At 43.6% G+C, this 20,681-nt stretch overlaps 1 protein-coding gene across 9 annotated transcripts in view; it reads left to right on the forward strand.

The window, feature by feature from the left end:
- CDC14B (cell division cycle 14B) overlaps positions 1–20,681 on the forward strand; it is an 82,385-nt gene that overhangs the window by 40,819 nt on the left and 20,885 nt on the right. For 6 of the 9 annotated variants that reach the window (XM_077817444.1, XM_077817445.1, XM_077817449.1 and 3 more), the window contains 7 exons: positions 1,471–1,537; positions 2,795–2,857; positions 5,473–5,560; positions 5,888–6,118; positions 8,041–8,179; positions 8,341–8,494; positions 9,296–9,396. In XM_077817444.1, coding sequence (XP_077673570.1) covers positions 1,471–1,537; positions 2,795–2,857; positions 5,473–5,560; positions 5,888–6,118; positions 8,041–8,179; positions 8,341–8,494; positions 9,296–9,396 — 843 coding nt within the window. Of the gene's footprint in view, positions 1–1,470; positions 1,538–2,794; positions 2,858–5,472; positions 5,561–5,887; positions 6,119–8,040; positions 8,180–8,340; positions 8,495–9,295; positions 9,397–9,925; positions 9,976–12,384; positions 12,530–20,681 lie in introns of those variants that run through there. The other 3 variants (XR_013346186.1, XM_077817448.1, XM_077817451.1) reach the window with 2 other exon arrangements.

Here is a 20,681-nt window from a genome sequence, read left to right on the forward strand (position 1 = left end):
TGCAATCGGATAATAGTTACTTGTGGTCTTTCCTAATAGAGGAATTTATATTAAAGTCTTAGAGAAATTCTCTGTATCCTATTGTCAGTTTCCTGAATGAGTTCCTTTTCTTTCTATTACTTCCATTTCCCCTTCTTCCCCCCTTCACACTAACTCATTAGAGGAGCGGGGAGTGCAGAGAGAGTAAATGCAGCCAGATCTCTGAAATTCTCACTTTTGTCATTTTTAGTCAGAACATTATAACAAAGTGTCTCTTTTACACATTTAAAAAAACCCTAAACCAGACACTACTTCACTCTAATGCCTCAAACAGCACAGTTGCTGGTGAGAGTAGTAGGTAATAAATCTGTAGCAACAATGAGGGATAGACATGACCATAGAGAGTGGTAAGGTGAAGAGAGACTTTAAATCAGTGACACTCCAAATATGAAATCCCATAGTGCAACATGAAGTGGACAATTTAAAGTGCTTCTTTCCATGCGCTGGCAGAAATGGAGGAGAGAGGGGAGGAAGTGTTGCTTGCCACTATAAATTGCCATTGACAATACCATTACTGGCTTTCTCAAATATTTGAAACCCAACAGTTATTCCACTAAAATATATAATCCTGAAATTCAGAGACTTTTTTAAAAAATATAATAGGAAATAGGGTTTTCCTACCTTAGATCAGTTCTAAGTTCATGGTTTCATCAGTTTCATTGAGTCATTTCTTTGTCAATAACTGACATAGTACCAAGAACATTCTATTCCTACCTCAAGATGATTTAAGAAGAATGGCAGGGAAAAAAGCTATAATGAAAATCAGACTGTTATTTTTAAGCATAGTCCAGCTAAATATTTTGAAGCTGTAAGTTTAGGAAAATTCACTTTAAATATTACTATAGCTATTTCTTTAATCTTTGTTTAGAAAAATTAAACTGCCATATATATTTAATACTTAAATAGGGAATGTTGGTGTTAGAAGTAATTTGAGTCTTGTCCATCCACATATGCATTGTTTTTGTCAGATTCCAAAAATCTCACAGTACACAAGGAATCGCAGTATACAAACTATTTTCTAAAAAATATTTATTTTCAAACAAGATAAACATCTTTCAGGAAGTGGTGTTGTCCAAATTCACTAAACTGCCGAAGTCTTTTATTCCCAACAAAAACTGAAAGTGGCAGCAGTTCTGTTGAAAAAAGGTGGCTGAAATAAACTTAATGTTGGATTGTATATGTGTTTTAACATAAGATACCAGTAAGGCAATCAAAAATAAATTAAAACTTAAATTAATAACTTCAAGATTGGAAAACAGTAGAGTATTTTAAAATAACTAATAATCAAATCTTTTTACTGCTGGCTCTTGAGAAATAACATTTTAATTCATTTAGTTTTGGATCTGCATGAGGGAACTCAGGCAGTTTTGCTTATGAAACTAGAAATGCTGTCAGCTGTCAAAACTGATTTCACATGTTTGTGTGTTACAGGGATGCTTCATTTGGTACTTGCAGTTTTCATCTAACATTGCTTGACTGCTTTCATGCAATAAATAAGGTAAGTAAAATTATAATTTTTAGTGATATGTTTGTCAGCTAATTATAATACAACCAAGATTAGCTCATGAAACTAAGGACCTAATTATTCGACCTTCACCATAGCAATGTGTCTGATTCTGCCTAGTCTATACAACTTGTATAGTAATTGAGCTACTGCTATCTGGGGAATCCAATGAACATGTATAGGTGCGGTCTGGCACCCTAATATAGAGCAAGTTCTTCCCTTGATGGGAGTTATCTAGAGAAAATCTTAGCAGGAGCCATGGAGTCAGATGGGCAAAACTGTTCAGGCCAGTCAGTTTACCTCTAACATCTTGATATTAATGTGAAAATTGGTAAGTTGTTGGACCAAACAGCCCTCCATGACTGGTCTTCCAAACAGTCAGCATGGTAAATATTATAAAGGGGTTGTGTGTAACTTAATGATGACTGTAGGAGGGAGCCTGCATAACTCCGTGGCCTTATTGTTTCAACATTTGTTTCTGAACTTGAAAGAGAAAATACCTGAATCAGATAACTGGTTGCCAGGCCCCTTCATTTCTTCTGCACCACTGATTTAATCATCCAAGGGTTTATTGCAACTCTGAGTATATCCACACTTGGGAGAGGGGCAGGCAGAAGTAGGAGTTGTGGCAGCGATCCTCAGAAACCTGGTCAGCTGACTCAGGCGCGTGCTATAGGGTTAAAAATAGCAGTATAGCTATTCCCTCTCGGTTTCTGAAACTTGTCACAGGGATTTGATTTAGGGCCCAAGATGCAGCCCCAGCAGGAATGTCTGCACTACTATTTTTAGTTCATAGAACAAGCCTAGTAAACCTGAATTAGTTGACTGGGGTTTTGAGACTTGTTGCCATGAATGATTCTGTGGCCTGGTTCTCATTTTATTTTTAAGTGAAATCAGAAAAGAGTGGGCTTGCTTATTTATCGTTAATTGTATTGAAGTATATGTAACATGGACACAGGAATGGAGGGGTTTGCTTTGGACCAAGACTGAATGCTAAATATTTTCCACAACTCCAGCATTTTCACAAGTGTTAAAATGTTTATGAATTCAGTTGAGTTCAGTCCAATTAGTGGAGTTAATATAATGAGGAAATGTTACTCAGGCACAGTGGTGAAAAACAGATCATCGAATCATAGGACTGGAAGGGACTGCGAGAATCCACTGTAAGGGGTAGGCAGAAATTTAAAATGGTGATGCATTTTGTGTTTTGATGAAGGTTCTTTTTGTTAAAAGTTATATTGTGGATTTTAGGCTTTGCGATATGGCTTCCTGGATTTCAGTGCTTTCGATGTAGATGAATATGAGCATTATGAGGTAAGTGTGTGGCCTGGGGATAAACACTGAACTGTGACTTAGAAAACCTGGGGTCTGTTCCTGTCCTGCTGGTTTACCTGGGGCAAGTTATTTCCCCTCTCTGTGCCTCAGTTTCCCCATCTTTAAAATAGGAATAATGATATTGACGTTCTTTGAGATGCTAAAGTGTGTTGAGATCTATTGATGATAATTGATCTTGGGAATTTCAAACCCATGAAATTCACCTGAATTTATGGGAAATTCCTTGTGTGTAACTGTACAGCTAAACAGTCTACAACACTTGGATAAATATACTCTCTTAAAGGCAAAGAAGCATGGCATTGTTAGGGGCTTATTCCTTCACCCGCTCACTTCCCTGGTCCTTCGGGTATTGTTGTTCTCTGTTCATGCGAGAAATTCAATGTTTACTGGGGTGAACTTCCAGCAAGCAGTGATTCCAGTTTCCTTCCTTAGTGTCCCCCTTCCCAGCTCTGACACCACAGAACCTTACCTGTGTCCCTGTTCCCATTCCCCTCCTTTAGCAAAACATGATTCCTATTTCCCCACCCCCATTCCCCCCTCTTTCTTCCTGATTGACTGCTGACTATATAGTAAAGCTTGACTTCTGCTTAGCTATACCTTAACCAATCACTTTACTGAAATTTAACTAACCAATCCTAACATATTGTAACATGACTATTTAACCAATTATATCCCACCACCTTAATTAGTTTACACCCAGCAAAATTAATTATACAGCAGACAGAAACAATCACAGAACCAGACAGATTATACAAACAATAGGGAAATGGGGACTACAGTGATAGACCAACAAAGAAATGAGGATTTCACATCCTAGCTATTGATAAGTGAGTTTTTGCCAGACAGGATGCTATTAAACTTTGGCCTGGGCTACACTGGAAGGGCGTTGAACTAATATATGCAACTTAGTAGTAGAAGTATCTTAGTTCAACTTACCTGGCCGTCTTCACGGTGGGAAGTCGACCGCGACGGCTCCCCCGTCGACTCTGCTTACTCCTCCTGCCAAGGTGGAGTACAGGCGTTGATTTGGGGATCGATTTTATCACGTCTAGACGAGACGCAATGAATCGATCCCCGATAGATCGATCACTACCCACCGATCAGGCAGGTAGTGAAGACGTACCCTAAGTTTCCTTTTACATCTTCTAGGCACTTCCCTTTTTCTGGAGGTGATAGGTATTATCAGGACAGGATTGTATTCCTAACAGCCCAATAGCACCTTATTTCAGTGTGACTAGTTTGGGATGTGACCGTTCGCTTCCCAGCTTATGGCTGCCTCTGCTGCTTAGCCAAAGGCCTTAGCCTAAGAACAGAGCCTCAGACTGTCACAGTAAGAGAAGGCCCTTACACCAGCAGACAGTGATTTTGATTCTTTCTTTTATACCTCTATAACTAGCTAAGTGATAAGAATACACCTAAATTCTTAGAGTATAGGCCTTTACAGACAGGCCTGAATATCTATATTCTAACAGGCATTTATACAGAAAACTCAGGACGAAAACTCAGGACTTGTTGGAGTTGCATGAAGTAATTACTAATAAAGTAGATAAAGGTGAAATGGGACAATTTACAAAAGCTTTAAAAAAAAAATCCAAGTATGGCTCTATTTGTGGGGAGACTTAATTGCATCACTTGAAGTTTGTTTTAGAAAGAAAAATACTGGAGGGGTTGAGAGCATTTAACATATTATTGGTGATGCAAAGGGCAGACTGGAAATGTGCTTACACTGACAGGTCTTGTGTTTGGCTTTGTACTTTTGAAGCAAATATAGAAAGGGTGGACAAACTTTTTGACCCGAGGGCCACATCTGGGTATGGAAAATGTATGGCGGGCCATGAATGCTCACAAAATTGGGGTTGAGGTGCAGGAGGGAGTGAGGGCTCTGGGGTGGGGCCAGAAGTGAGGGGTTCAGAGTGTGGGAGGGCGCTCAGGGCAGGGGTGTGTGTGGGGGAGGTGAGGGCTCCAGCTGGGAGCGCAGGCTCTGGGGTGTGGCTGGGGCTGGGGTGCAGGAGGGTGCTCTGGGCTGGGATTTGGAGGGTGGGAAATGGATTAGGGCTGGGGGTTGGGGCATGGAGGGGCTCAAGGGTCCAGGCTCGGGGCTGCGCTTACCTCATGCAGCTGCCGGAAGCAGCGGCATGTCCGCCCTCCGGGTCCTACGTGGGGGCGCGGCCAGGCGGCTCTGCACACTGCCCCGTCAACAGGTGCCGCCCCCGCAGCTCCCATTGCCTGCAGTTCCCGGCCAATGGGAGTTGCAGGGGCAGCGCTTGGGACGGGGGCAGTGCGCGGAGGCCCCTGTCTGCCCCTAGACATAGGAGCTGGAGAAGGGGTATGCTGCTGCTTCCGTGACTGCAGCAGGCATGTGTGGAGCAGCCACCAACCCTGCTCTCCGGCTGGAACGCGGGAGAGGGGCAAGCTCCAGACCCCATTCCCCAGTGGGAACTCGAGGGCTGGATTAAATCAGCTGGCCAGCTGGATGTGGCCTGCACGCCATAGTTTGCCCTGAAATAGAGGGATAATGGTAAATCATGCAGTTTGCCCTGAAATTATTCCTGAAATATAGAGACAATGGTAAATCATGAATTTTCTCTTGACAGAAAGCAGAAAATGGGGATTTTAACTGGATAATACCAAACAAATTCGTTGCCTTCAGTGGACCTCATTCAAGAAGTAAAACTGAAAACGGTATGCTTTGGGGACACAAACCCCAATGCTACTACTATGTATTTGATCGATTGTTATGAGTAACAGCAACTTTATCATTTTTAAAAATTTGTTCCTCCGATGGTATGTTTTTCTTAGCTTTTTTGGGGGTAGGGTGGGGGAATGCTTGGCGATGATAAAGCCCAAGACTTTCTTTAGCTGTATTTGAATTAGACTGTTTCAAAATTAACTGACTGAAAATGGAATTTTTCTATTGGACATAACTTTAATAATAACGTATTTTACATGTTTGTTTTTTTCATTTGGATGTGCAGTTTTCATGACTAGTTCCTTTGTTTCTGCCTGCAGGTTATCCCCACCATGCTCCTGAGGCCTATTTCCCATATTTCAGAAGACACAAGGTTACTACCATAATACGTCTTAACAAAAAAATGTATGATGCCAAACGATTTTCAGATGCTGGTTTTGAGCATTATGACCTCTTCTTTGCTGATGGAAGCATACCTAGTGATACTATAGTCAAAACATTCCTAAATATTTGTGAAAATGCTGAAGGTGTTATAGCAGTTCATTGCAAAGGTATGTTACATGCACAGTTCATATTACAAGGTGGAGATGAGAGTAGATAGCAAAGCCTATAGTTAGTTAAATTTACCTGACACTTTGCATTATAAGCCCTTATTTCCAATTGATTATAAGTTAGCCAAACTGTAACCATTTTGGCTGATATTTTCCATGCTTGTTCTGTGCTTCAGCTGATATTTTTGGTTTATTTGTTTTGGCAAATCTTTTCAGCTGCTTATGAGATTTGCAAGCCTATTTTTCCCTAGTGTCAATGTTAACACTTCTTTTTCCAATCATCTCCGTGCTTTTCAGCAGAAACTATAAATTTGGTACGGTGTTAGTCCTAAGCGCCATGGAGATAGCTGCTTTTATTTTCTTTAGTAACTAGCCAAATCTGGCTAAATTATAAGCCTTTTAAAATAATCATTTGAACAGATTTAATAAAGCTTTTTAGAGGTTTGCTGACAAAATACCTGAACGTTCTCTAGCTCTACAGAGCTCCTACATAACTGCACTGAGCATGTCCCCAAGCTCTATTCAGCCTTCCACAAGGTAGACATAGATGCCCAGATGAGACACAAGCACAGCAGAAATCCCTCCTGCCTTCTTTGTCCACGGAAAGGTGTGCTGGTCTGGGAGCCAGGAGGAGACCTTCTGTTGGCTGGAGGTGATAATTTTGTGTATGTCACACAGTGTTCATTACTGAGCAAGACTTACATCCAACCTTACATTAGGAGCACATTCAAAGCACACATATCTAGGCTTGGAAGACTTAAATTTGTGTTGGTAAATGTTGGTTAACATTGATTTTGCTATACTCACTCAAACCATTGAAAAAATATTTCCATCAATGATGATAGAAATTTACAGATGGGCAAAGAAAGAAAAATGCTGCTTGAGAGCTTTAGAATTTGATTTAAGGATATTGACAATGTTTTGACATGATATTAACAATTGATGGTCTGGCAATTATAAAGCTTTAACTTTTTGAATCTCAATATCTACTGTCATTGAATAATTGTCTGACCTCCTCCCCTATGACTTTGCAGAACTGTAAACATTTAAATTGATAAAAATTGAAAAAAATGATTAAGCATTGATTTCATCCATCAAAATTATGAAAAATAAAAATCTAATTCCTTCAAGCCTGTTTATATCAGTGCTGCATGCTTTGCCTTGTCTGTCTATTCGCTTTTAGGTAGAGTTGAAGATATTGCTGCTGTTCAGTAAATTCCTAAATAGTTTGAGACTTGATCACCAAACAGTCTGTGACCCCAGGCAGCAGTTGTGATCAGTCCAGACACTTAAGCTGGAGCCAGTTTCTCTTCCTTCACACACTTCTCTCTCCTCTTCCCTGGCAAGTTAAATTGGGAGAGGACTGTTGACAGGGACTTGGATTTGTTTATCCTTAGGGCATATCGCAAAGCCTGTCTTTTTTCCCCCCATAGATCTTGATAAGGGGATGCGTTGGTAGTTATCTTACTTTAAGGCAATTTTTGAGTTCATATTCTCTTAGTTGAACATTTAATATTATGTTCATATGCAAATTTTTATTAGTATATTAAAGTATTTTATGATAAATAGTGCTATAGACAACTGTCTTTATAATTTTTTCCTGTACATAAAAAGCAGCTGACTTTGAAAGGCTTGATTTCAAAAGCATATTTGTGATTTACTGGAAAGTCACTTTCTAAACCTAAAATTGTAATACTTTTATTCAAACAATAAGTTACATTACAAATATTGGACATAATTTTTGAAAACACTGCTCCCTATGTAAGTTTGGCCAGTGATAGATTTAGTAAGATGGGCAATTAAATATTTGTCAATCATAGAAGCAGCAATACAAGTGATTTAGTTTTAGTTCTTAAGATTTTAGTTAAAACTAAACTCTATGTAAAAATATGTGTATAAAAAGAATCTTGTATCTTACACAGCTGGTCTTGGCCGAACTGGTACACTTATAGCCTGTTATATTATGAAGCATTACAGGATGACAGCTGCTGAAACCATTGCCTGGATTAGAATAAATAGACCCGGCTCAGTAATTGGACCACAGCAGCACTTCCTTGTAGAGTAAGTAGACTGTTACTGCGTTAGAATCAATAATTTGGAAAACTAATTAAAAACTGTATTTTAATAGAAAAATTAGAAATTAGTTCCTTTAAAAACAAAGCAAGCAACACTGCTAATTTCTGGAAAGTTATAACCTGGTTATCTTTTCCATTCCATAATAGGAAACAGACAGAACTTTGGACAGAAGGAGATATTTTCCGTGCAAAGTTAAAGGGAAATCGCAAAATTGCTGTTACAAAAATCCTCACAGGAGTAGATGATATTTCAATTAATGATGCAAAAAACCGGAGAGCCAACAGAAAAGACACTGAACTGGTAAATGTCCTAATGTTCTGCTGTTGTAAATGTTTTAACTGCTGTTGAGGACCACTGAGGACATGGACAAAGCTATGAGTACAATAAAGCTCAAGATGTCAGATTCTTTTTGTATGTTTTGCTATGTTCCTTTTCATACTAAAAGATTTGGGGACAAAAAGGTATGGACAGCAAGTGTGAAAGATGGAAGTGCATGCTGCAGTTGAAATAGGAGCATATTGTTATATATTAGACTTTTTCATTCACTAGGTAAATATTAGAACAGACACAAATCAAGGTTTTGAAGTTCACAAGCAGAAGTATCCTTGTTCTATTTCAAATATGCTTTTTTTTTTTTTTTTTTTTTTTTTTTTAAGTGTTGAAATGCCTTTTCCTACCATGACAACTGGCTTCTAGAACACTGTCTGATACCTTTGTTTAGCCACTGGCATCCAGTGTAAAAGGAGATGTGGTGGTCTTTAAAAGCCAAGTATAGGAAAAGAGAGAGACGTGAATTCCAAGAAAGAATAGAAACCAAGATAATGCTATATCTAAACAGCACTGTTGAAAATACTTCCAATATTTCAAAGTCAGGTGGTATATTGATTGAATAGCTCATGAGTTAATGCTTTGCACATTTAAATGCAGTAACTATGAGTTAGGGAAGATAAAATTGTATTTATACAAGTAAATGTGCTTTAATTTACATCTGCAGATTTTGTTCTTGAAGAAGTTTGTGTGCATTATAATTTTTAAAATAAAACTGCGATATTAATGGGTAAAACTTAAAATCCTTGTCTTATAATTTGTTTACTTATCCAGTACAGTGATGAAGATGATGCAAACTGTGTAACACAAGGTGATAAGCTTCGTGCCCTGAAAAGTAAAAGGCAGGCAAAGGCTGCAACCACAGTTCCACTAACGTAAGTCAACTTTTTGTGTGTATAAATACCAAAAGAGAGAGGGGGAACTGTCTTCCATTTTGCCCATTCTGAAGGTTCATTGGAAAGGCTGTGCTCACATTGATTAAAGGAAGTATGAATTCACTAATTCACTGTAGGTTTAATGACTGTTTGGTTGTTTTTGGTTTTTGTTTTGTTTTGATTTTTTGGCTAAACAATGGTATTCAACTTTTCTCGTTCTCTTATCTGTTTCCTCTGTCACCAGAATGACCCACTGCCAGTATATGCTACATGTGTCTACTAGCCTTGTTGTGTGTCTGCATGTTCTTGACAGCACAGTCTGTTAGAACACAAACACTTCCTTGAACTCAGTATCATGATATTTAAAAAAATTAGAGGTCATTCTCTATAAGATGTAGTGTTCAACTGACTCAATTTGTGTAGTTAATTTATTAAAATAAGTATAAAATAAATATTAGAAGATTAAACTATTTCTCTTTTAAATGTTTTTTACTTTTAACTTCTATTGATTTCATCTTTCTGGGGGAAGATTCTTCCCTAGATGCTGCTAGTTTTATAAGAACTGCTGGTATTTTCCTGTGGGCAGTTCTGCCTAGCCAAGGAGTAGTCAAACTTCAAGAGAACTCTCACTGGATAAATTCAAAAGGGAATGTGCGTACCTATGATGATCCCAAGACACTGATTACAGGAAGAGGGCATTGCCCACGGGCTACTTATTAGTTATCTCTGGTAGACAATGCAACATCAGCTGCAAAGGAAGTGACATATCTACCTTTGACCTTAGCATCTGTTGCTGACAGTTGCAGGATAGATAGTTCTCCTGGTGCCTTCACATCTAGTAAGAGAGAAATACAAGAGCCTCTGCAGCAGCAGGGGAACTCTCTGCTCCTTTATCAAAACTGGAGAGACAATGGCCAGGACAGTTACTATCTACTTCATCATTACTGGTAGATTTCACAGCCACCATGCCTCCTGAGCCCAAGAATAAAGGAAACTTAGTCTCTACCCTGGTTGTCTTTGCACCTACGAGCTACATTGAGACCCATAGCCAGCTGCTTTTTTTTTTTTTTTTTGTCTTAGTCGTCCTTTCTTCTGTTTCATATCACCGTGCTGTGGCTGGACTGACAGAAAAATGGTATGAGTTCTACAGAAGACAAACAACATTGTGATCCTTTCTGAATCAGGAAAGCAGGGAGCCAAATAGCAGTAAAAAATATACGCTAATCTAACAGTAAAGGAATACATCTTTAAAACACCCAAACTTGTCTGTCTTATCCATGTCCTAAGTGTATTTTCCATTACATTACCATAGGCAGCTAATTCTGTATATCAAATAAATATTGCTTTGCTGCCTAGATACGATGGTGTTAAGTACCTTTTTATAAATGCATAAAAATATAAATATTTTAACTTAAGTGTAAATAAAGGATTTTATACAACAAAAATACATCTTTAGCTAACTATAGAATATGTTGTGAATAAATAAGAAAATACAAACTACAAAATCTTGCAAAATTAGGTCTAGAACCAGAGTCACCTGACATAGTTAACTTAAACACAGCCTGTGCCTACCTCCTTCACACTCCAGTTGCAAGAAGACCAGTTTTCTAAAGTCAAATAACATAATAAATAAGCATTATCCCTCTCTCACATAACAACCTGCATCTGCAGAATCACTATTGGAATGAGTATTCATTGTATGATACCGAACACGTTCATAACCATCATATTGATTCATTAAATGTTTTTTTTTTCTTTGCTGGTTTATAGGCTTTCTATCAAAATAAGCTTGTATAAAGAAATTTTTCATAACATACTAGGTTGCCTTTCCATAAGCTTAACATAAATGAGCTAAAGCTAATAGTATCCTTATGTACTGTGCTTTGTGGTTAAAAAGAAAAAAATTATCTTAAATCGTTTATTCTGAGGAGTTTGACTTCCCCCTTCCCAGTACCCTACATCACGTGTGGTGGCAGTACATAGTGAAATAATTTGCATCAAGAAGCTAAGTGATAATATGTAATCAATTTTGTTACTCCCAAAATAACAATACTACAAAAAATATTATCTTGCTGTCCTAATCAAGTAGGGTGTCCTTCCCAGGTTGAATAGCTATTAGACTTTTTTTAAGTTCAGATTCTCCTACACCTAATTAAGCCTCCTCATTTGAACAGCAAGGTTATTAATAGGAAGAAAGCAGAATGAGATTTGTATTTCCTTAGTGTAAGACTATCTCAGAGAACAAAACACTTTGTTTACAAAAAGGTAGAATGGGGGGGGGGATTAAGAGCTAGGGCTATTATTTTCTTATTAAGGCACAAGGGATTTGTGTGTAACGCTCATTAGTTTATCAATGTTACTTGCATAAATCCTCTGTGCCTTGATGAATGGATCCTGTGTATGTGTGTTATAGTTAGAAATATGTTGTACCTGAGGTAATGACCTACTGAATAGTAGTTGTAATTTTGAATGTAGAAAAGCAATTGACCCTCACCTTCTGGATATTTTGTATAATTCTGTTTGTTTGCTCTTTTAGTAGATGGTTATGGCTTTGATATTACAACAACATACAGCTGTGAAGCAGAAGTAGTGAATCTAGTGGCTCACCGAGACTGTTTAGTTTGACCAGCCTGCATTGCTAATATGGTTGAAGAGAGGGCAACAAGTGTTTGTTGCTGTATTAAGCTATTTCAGAATTTGTTTCTCTTTAAGATAGTGCAGTAGACTTTCCTTGGAATTGAAAGCCGATGTGGGGTTATTTCTGGTTCTCAGAAAACCTAGTTTAAGTTGGTCCCAAGTAACACATGGATAAAACTTTCCACATGAAATGGTTGCATGACTGTTGTAACAGTAGAAAAGGAGAAAATGCTTGGCCCAGTTTAAAGGATCATTTGCTTTTTTTAAAACTTGTAACTGGCTAAAATACACCAATAGCATTCCCGTTTGAATTTTTGTTCATCTTTTCCTCCCCCTCCCAACCCTTTCTAGATGGCTCCTAGCTATGCTGGTCTCTACACTGTGTAGCATTGTCATCTGGTGGATTGTTTGTGGCTCCCTTCTTCCCAGCCTGCTATTCAGTCTAGATGGTTTAAGAACATAGTAACCTCAGGACCCCCTGAGAAAGAGCCACTGTGTAAGTGTCCCATTCCATTTCTCTACAATAGTTCACTTTTTCTGTCCAATATATTTCATAACTGCATGCTTTCTTATTGGCTTTGTTGCAAGGGAAAATTTCATTGTTCTATCTTTTTCTAAGAAAAGATTCCTTGAGTGATTTAAAATAAAGTAATTGTGTGGCTGGCTTGCAATATCTCTTTGAAAGATGCAGAGCAATTACAAGTAGGACAGTTCATAGTTCTGAAGTTTTCTTCTCTGCATGCTACTCCAAATATTCTGAAATATAATTTTAAAAACAAATTACATTGTTTAAAGTGTGCTTTTTGTCCTTTGCCTATCGCATATGCATCTGGAGAGGTTTAGCTCCCATTTTAGTTTGGATTTCTGGAACTGGCTATGAAATTGCTTAGTTTCCCCACAGATGAGTTTGCCCGTGTTAACTGCTTTAATACCTGGAGTTGGGATTTTCAATTTCTGGCAATAGATCTAGTTTTGCTAATGGACTACTTTATGCGTACAACAGGAAACATAGTAAAACAGGACAAAAATCTTTTCTAAAATCTGTCTGCCATGGGTGTAGGCCTGCAGTATTTACTCCAGTCATGCATAATTACAAATTTAGCCCTTTTGTATGATTGAAAAATTCATATTTTATTGAATAGAATTTTGTGAAGATAGTCTGTCCTCTCTGTCACTCGGATTGCAGTAGCCTTTTAGGTTTCTGCATGTTCATGCCTTGATGTTCCTTTGACTACCTCTTCTGTTAAAATGATCATACTGATGAATAGCTCTTGCCAAAGAAACCTAGTTTTCTTCTTCGAGTGATTGCTCATGTGTATTCCACAATAGGTGTGCATGCTCGCCACATGCACCAGTGCCGGAAGTTTTTCCCCAGCAGTACCCGTAGGGGAGCACCCCTAGCGACCCTTGGAGTGGCGCCTCCATGGCACAGTATAAAGGGTGCTGCGCGCTCCACCCCATCCCCCCCATTCCTTCTTGACGCCAGTGAAGGTGCATCAGAACTGCTCTGCTCCAGCTTGTCTGCAGCTTTCCTCTAAAACTTTTGTTCGTTCATTGTAGTAGTACCTGTAGTTGAAGTAGTTAGATTAGTTTAGTTTAGTTTAGTTTAGTTTGTGCCCCGGGGTTTAAGCTGTGCAGCACTTGTAGGCAGCCGATGCCAGTGAGTGATCCGCACGCGGACTGTTTATGCTGTTTGGGAGAAACCCATCTCAGCGATCGTTGGAAGATTTGCAGGTCTTTCAAGCCTCGGACCAAGAAAGAAAGGGACATTTGGCTCTGGGCTATTCTGATGGAGTCGGCGTTGACTCCAACTCCAGTGCACTGCTCCGAGTCAGCACCGGGTACCGCGGTGTCGGTGTGCGGCGATCCCTCGGTGCCGTCTACCAGTCGGCACCACTCCCTGTCTGCAGGGCATGCCAAGAGGGCTAAGAAGAGGCTTCTCCGCCGCGGCACTGGAGCAAGACCCGGGTAGAGGCTAGACACATGTTGGGCAATCCTCAGTCCCCATCAGCCTCCAGGCCTCCAACTGAGGTCGAGCGGAGTAGCCCGGCGCATTCGGAGCAGGCTTCCCCAGATGTCCAGATGCCCTCCATACCGAAGGCCCTGCAAGCAGCTCAGGATGTTATGTCCCTGCCGGTACCAGGGGCACTACCACCGCTGGCTCCCCGGTCCAGAGGCAAGCCACTGCTTGGATCTCTGCAGTCGCCCCCAGCTCAGTACTGTTCACGGTCAAGGGAACGTTCCCAATGCCGTTTGCTGATCAACGACCCTCCTGCGCGTAGTCCACGCCGGTCACCGTCAACCCCTACCAGGTTGTTTGGCTGGGTTCCGACTGACAAGGGCTCCAGGCACTGCTCCGCCTCGAGGAGCGGGCCCGTCGAGACCAAGACAGACAGCACCGAAGGTCCTCGTCTCTGAGGGGCTACCATAGACAGTCACAACATGGGCGTCTACGCTTTTCCGTTCGTCATCTCGCTCCAGGACCCCGCCAGGGCACCGCTCCTGCAGTCTCGGGCATCGATCGTCAGTGCCTCACCGTCGCGGATCCACCTGTCGGAGCCGATCACAGAGCAACTGCTACCGACAGTACCGTTCCTCCTCTTCGGAATCACAGTCTCAGGGTCGGCACCGTTCCCGACGCCACCGCTCCTCCTGGTCCAGGAATAGCGGTAGGTCATACACCAGCCCGGCCTCCCTTCGTAATCGTCAATCGATGGGACAGGCCAGTAAGGCTGAACAGCCTGCTGTGGAACCAGATTCCGTGGCCGGCACTGTGGTACCAATGGGCACCGTGGCCCGCGACGCAGCCCCCATTGGGGGCTTGCTTCGTGGCCGGAGCCTCGGAACATCCATTTGCCTCCCTTTCCCAGCCTCCCAGGAAGAAGTTGGTGGGACATGCATCTTTGGAGCCGTGCCCAGAGGGTGACCAAGTGGTGGGTCCTCCGGTACCGGTGGGCACGCAAAGTGCCGCGCCTGCCTCCTCACCCTTCCCTGATGAGGCGATTACGGCCCCTTCTCTCTCTGTCCCGCAGGAAGACTCTAAAGCCCACCAGGAACTATTGAAAAGGGTGGCATCAAGCCTCAACCTTCAGGCCATGGAGGTGGAGTAACCCTCGGACTCCCTCTTCAACATCCTATCAGCCTCGGTTCCAGGCAGGGTGGCAAAGATTTTGAATGCCTTGTGGCAAACCCCGGCCTCCCTGCCCCCATCTCTAATAGGGCTGAGTGGAAGTACTTTGTGCCCGCCAAGGGGCATGAATACCTGTACACACACCCTGCTCCCAACTCCCTGGTGGTAGAGTCGGTCAACCACAGGGAGAGGCAGGGTCAACCAGCACCAGCTCTGAAAAATAAAGACTCAAGGAGGCTGGACTTGTTTGGGAGAAAGGTTTATTGGTCCTCGAGTTTCCAGTTAAGGGTGGCGAACCACTAGGCTCTCCTGGGTCGGTATGAATTCAATTTGTGGGATGCTCTACCCAAATTCAAGGACTTCCTCCAGGAGCATGACAGGAAGGAGTTCAAAGCTCAGGTGGAGGAGGGTACAGTGGCCGCCAGGGCAACCCTGCAGGCAGCATCGGATGCTGTGGATACAGCCATGAGGTCCACGGCCTTCACGGTGTCCATGAGGAGGGCGTCATGGCTCCTGCTGTCTGGGCTGTCCAGTGAAGTGCAGAACTCCTTGCAGGATCTCCCGTTTAATGGCAGGGCCCTGTTTGCGGAACAGAGGGACGTGAAACTGCACGACCTGAAAGATTCCCGCGCTATGCTTAAAGACACTGGGTCTATATGTTCCGGCTTTGGCTAGGCCTAAGTTTAAGCCCCAGCAGGCTCCCAGCCAGGCCACTCACTCTAAATATGAGCCTTCTTATAAAAAATCACAGGACTATAAGAAATGCCCGCAGAAGCAGTCCCAATCTGCCCCCCAGCCTGGGTCCTCCAAGGGCAAATAGGCGGGAAAACAGCAGTTTTGACTGGATGCCCGGGGGCGACCTGCCAGTTCATGCCAGGGATCCACCAGCAGTAAAGCTTCCCTTCTCCAACTGGTTGTGTGCTTTTCTCCTGGAGTGGTAGCGGCTGACTTCGGACCGTTGGGTCCTCAACACAGTCTCCCTGGTCTACACCCTCCAGTTTACCTCTACCCCGTCCAACCACCCTCCGCCCCTGTTCCTTCTGCGGGACCCTTCTCACAAGGCCCTGCTAGAGCAGGAGGTGGGGCAGCTCCTTGGCTTAGGAGCGGTGGATGGGGTGCCAGCGGAGTTCAAACACGAGGGGTGCTGCTCCTGCTATTTTCTTATCCCAAAGGCCAAAGAGGGGCTCAGGCCCATCCTGTACCTGTGAGGCTTGAACCAGTACATGGTAAAGCTCAAGTTTCTCATGGTCTCTCTAGCCTCCATCATCCCCTCCCTGGATCCCAGGAACTAGTATGCCGCCCTCAATCTCCAGGACGCATACTTCCATATTCATATATTCGAGGGGCACAGGCGCTTCCTCCATTTCATGGTTGGGCAGGAGCACTACCAATTTACGGTCCTCCCCTTTGGCCTGTCCACTGCTCCCAGGATATTCACAAAGTGCATGTCTGTGGCGACGGCCTACCTCAGAAGTCGTGAGGTTCAGATCTTCCCCTATCTAGATGACTGGCTGGTCAAGGGCAGCTCCCAGTCACAGGTGTGAGATTACGTGGTGCTCCTACTGTCCACATGCGCCACCCCGAGCCAGTACAGCGCATAGAGTTTATTTGGGCAGTTCTGGACGCAACATTGGCCAGGGCCTCCCTTCCACTGGACAGATTCGAGTCCCTGAAAGGGCTCATCGACACAGTCACGAGGTTGCCCGTGACGACAACCAGAGCGTGTCTCCAGCTCCTAGGTCACGTTGGCGTGCACATATGTGGTTCACCACCACAGACTCAGGATGAGGCCCCTCCAGCTCTGGTTGGCCTTGGTGTTCTCCCAGGCCAAAGACAGAATGGACAAGGGCCTCACGGTGCTCGAGCCAGTGCTCACCTCCGTACAATGGTGGCCCTCCCGGGGAACATGCTCCATGGGGTCCTGTTCAGGGGCAGGCCCCTGTCGGTGGAGATGTGTCCAATGCATTGGACCTGGGGTGGGGAGCCCATGTGGGGGATGTGGTCCATGCAGGTCTGTGGTCCGCGCAGGACCTTGCCCTGCATATAAACGTCAAGGAGCTCAGGGTGGTCCAGCTGCCATGCGTAGCCTTCCGCTCGTACCTGGAGGGCAGAGTAGTCGGGGTTCTCACGGACAACACGGCCTTGATGTTTTACATCAACAGGCAAGGTGGGGCCCACTCTTCTGCCCGGAATCCCTCAGGCTGTGGGACGTCTGTATAGCTCACGACATTTGCCTACCACCTACCGGGCACCCAGAACTTGCGGGCGGGTTGCCTGAGCCAAGACTTCTCTCCGCATGAGTGGTCTCTACACCCAGAGGTGGTGCATGGACTTTTCCAAGAGTGGGGAACTCCCCAGGTGGACCTGTTCGTGACCCGGCAGATCCACAGGGGCCCCGGTTCTACTCCTGGGCAGGGCTGGGAGTGGGCGCTATCTCCGATGCCTTCCTCCTATCATGGTCCAGCTTCTCTATGCCTTCCCCCCGATCCTACTGATCGGCAAGGTCCTGGAAAAGGTAAAGACGGACAGGGCCCAGGTCTTCCTTATTGCCCCAGCGTGGCCCAGGCAACATTGGTACGGAACCCCCATGAGCCTGGCGGTTGCCCCACTGTGGCCGTTGCTGTCCCGCCCGGACCTGCTCTCGCAGGGCCAGGGCCGCCTTCTCCACACCAACTTAGCGGCATTCCACCTCACGGCGTGGCTGCTCAATGGTTAGGCTGGGAGGAAAGGATGTGCTCGGAAGGGGTTTACCACGTCGTCTTGGAAAGCAGGTGACCTTCCACGCATTGAGCCTACTTGGCAAAGTGGTCTCGGTTTTCCCGATGGGTGGCTGAGCTTAGCGTTTCCCCTGGGGCTGCCCCGATCCAGCTCATTTTGGACTACCTTCTTCACCTTAGAGCCCAGGGCCTGGCACCCTCCTCCGTCAAGGTGCACTTGGCCATATCGGTCTTCCACTCACTAGTGCAGGGGCACATGGTATTCTCCCATGCTATGACTGGCCGATTCCTTAAGGGATTGGATCGTCTCTTCCCGTATGTTAGGTCCCCAGTCCCGCAGTGGGACCTGAACTTGGTGCTGGCCCGGTTGATGGGTCGCCCCTTTGAGCCGTTAGCTACATGCTCCTGGTCGCACCTCTTGTGGAAGGTAGCCTCCCTGGTGGCAATCATGTCTGCTAGACGGGTCTCGGAATTCATGGCCCTGATCTCCGAGCCCCCGTATACGATGTTCCATAAAGATAAGGTCCAGCTCTGTCCACATCTTTCATTCCTCCCAAAGGTGGTCTCTGCCTCCCACGTGGGTCAGGACATTTTTCCTGCCAGTCCTCTGCCCCAAGCCTCATGCATCCAGAGAGGAGCGCCGACCCCACACGCTGGATGTGGAATGGGCTCTGGCCTTTTACCTGGAATGGACTAAGCTGTTCAGGAAGTCTTTGCAGGTGTTCATAGCCTCAGCCGAAAGCATGAGGGGTCGGCCGATCTCCACTCAACGGCTATCCAACTGGAGCACCTCATGCATCCGTACCTGTTATGACCTGGCAGGAATCCCTCCGCCATTGATTGTGAGGGCACACTCGACTAGGGCACAAGCCTCGTCGGCTGCCTTTTTAGTCCATATCCCCCATTCAGGACATTTGCAGGGCTGACACATGGTCTTCAGTTCACACGTTCACCTCGCATTATGCAGTCGTCTCCCAGACCATGGAAGATGTCGGATTCGGCAGGGCTGTGCTCTGTCCCGACAATTTGTGAACTCCTACCCACCTCCAACAGATATAGCTTGGAATCACCTATTGTGGAATACACATGAGCAATCACTTGAAGAAGAAAAGACAGTTACCTTTTCTGTAACTGGTGTTCTTCGAGATGTGTTGTTCATGTCTATTCCACATCCTGCCCTCCTTCCCCTCTGTCAGAGTTGTCTGACAAGAAGGAACTGAGGGTGGGGGGAGCGCCATGGAAGCGCCACTCTAGGGGTCGCTAGGGGCACTCCCCTACGGGTACTGCTAGGGGAAACACTTCCTGCACCGGTACACGTGGCGAGCACGCACACCTGTTGTGGAATAGATGTGAGTAACACATCTCGAAGAACACCAGTTACGGAAAAGGTAATTATCTTTTCACTTTGAATTTATGATCTTTTTTGGTGTTTTTTTCCCTACCACTAAAAAGAGCCCCAAGACCTCAACTTTTTGGATAAGTAAGGTGTATGCACCAGAGAAATTTGCCTGATAAATCCACTGCACATTCCTCTCCCCTTGTGTAAGTCTTGTCACTGTGGAGTTTGCTTGTGTAGAGAACTCTGACCCCGCAAGAATAATTACTCTGGTAGCACACTAGAAACTTTAGTTGCTGATGGAAAAAGTGGGTCCAAAATGTAATATCCTAGAGTGGTAAGCATAGTTTAAAACAGTCTTCTATGCTTTCATGTTAAACATGAAAGCTAAGCCTTTCAGGCTGCTGCTACTTTGGCCTCGCCACAGCACCCAAAAAAGTAAGAATCTACTCTAAAGTTAAGGAAGAAAAATACCCAAGCAATAACCAGAGTCCTTGGAGTGCTGTCAATTCTTGATCAGGTTGCACACCCCTATAGCTGGAAACCCTACCATCAAAAAAGAAAGATTTATCTTTTATTAAGGAAGAAAATTCAGACTAAAAATGTCCATCCACTAAATGAAGAAAATGGTGCCATCCTACTGTTAAAAACTCAATTGTCATATTAATCTTAGCTAGCTAAGATCTTTAGTAGTCTACAAAGAAGACTTAAGTAGAGAATAGGCACCCATTTAGTCACCTAAATAAATACCTGATTTTCAAAGGTTCTGAATTGAGATTAGTAGGAACTGCTAGGGTCTCTCAGTACTTTTGAAAACCAAGTCTTTTACTTAGGCATCTAAGTATAGATTTAAAAACTGGACTGTAGGCACCCATTCTTTTAAAACCTTGGTCTTCATTTTCCTATAGCATATAAGAAATCTCTACAAACTCTAGACAGTCCAGAGGAGAGATGCTCCTGTATGTCTCTTCCCAGTGAAGCTTGAAATTAAAATGTTTTCTTACCTTTGCTGATTTCCTGTCTTCATTTCATGTACATAAGAACAGCCATAGTGGGTCAGACCAAAAGTCCATCTAGCCCAGTATCCTGTCTTCCAACAGTGGCCAGTGCAAGGTGCTTCAAAGGGAATGAACAGAACAGGTAATCATCAAGTGATCTATCCCCTGTTGCCTATTCCCACATTAGCTTACTAGCATTTTAGGGGATTTTTAGAGTATTGACATACTAGTTGATTTAAAAAAAAGTGTGAAGTTTGGACCTACCAGCCTTGCTGTTGTCCCACTTATGTCCAGTTTAACAATTCTTGGCTTGTTAAGATGCTGTGTTCTCGCCGGAACATAAGTAGTGTCTTTTGAATAATGAAGGTACTTCTGTGTAATATAGGGTGCCTTTTGAAAACCTGAGATTCTGAGCAGTGGAACAACAAAGTGAAGGTTCCATTACAGATTAATTATAAATGGAGACT

Source organism: Eretmochelys imbricata, chromosome 5 (genome assembly GCF_965152235.1).
Source record: "Eretmochelys imbricata isolate rEreImb1 chromosome 5, rEreImb1.hap1, whole genome shotgun sequence".
Classification (NCBI taxonomy): Eukaryota; Metazoa; Chordata; order Testudines; family Cheloniidae; genus Eretmochelys; species Eretmochelys imbricata.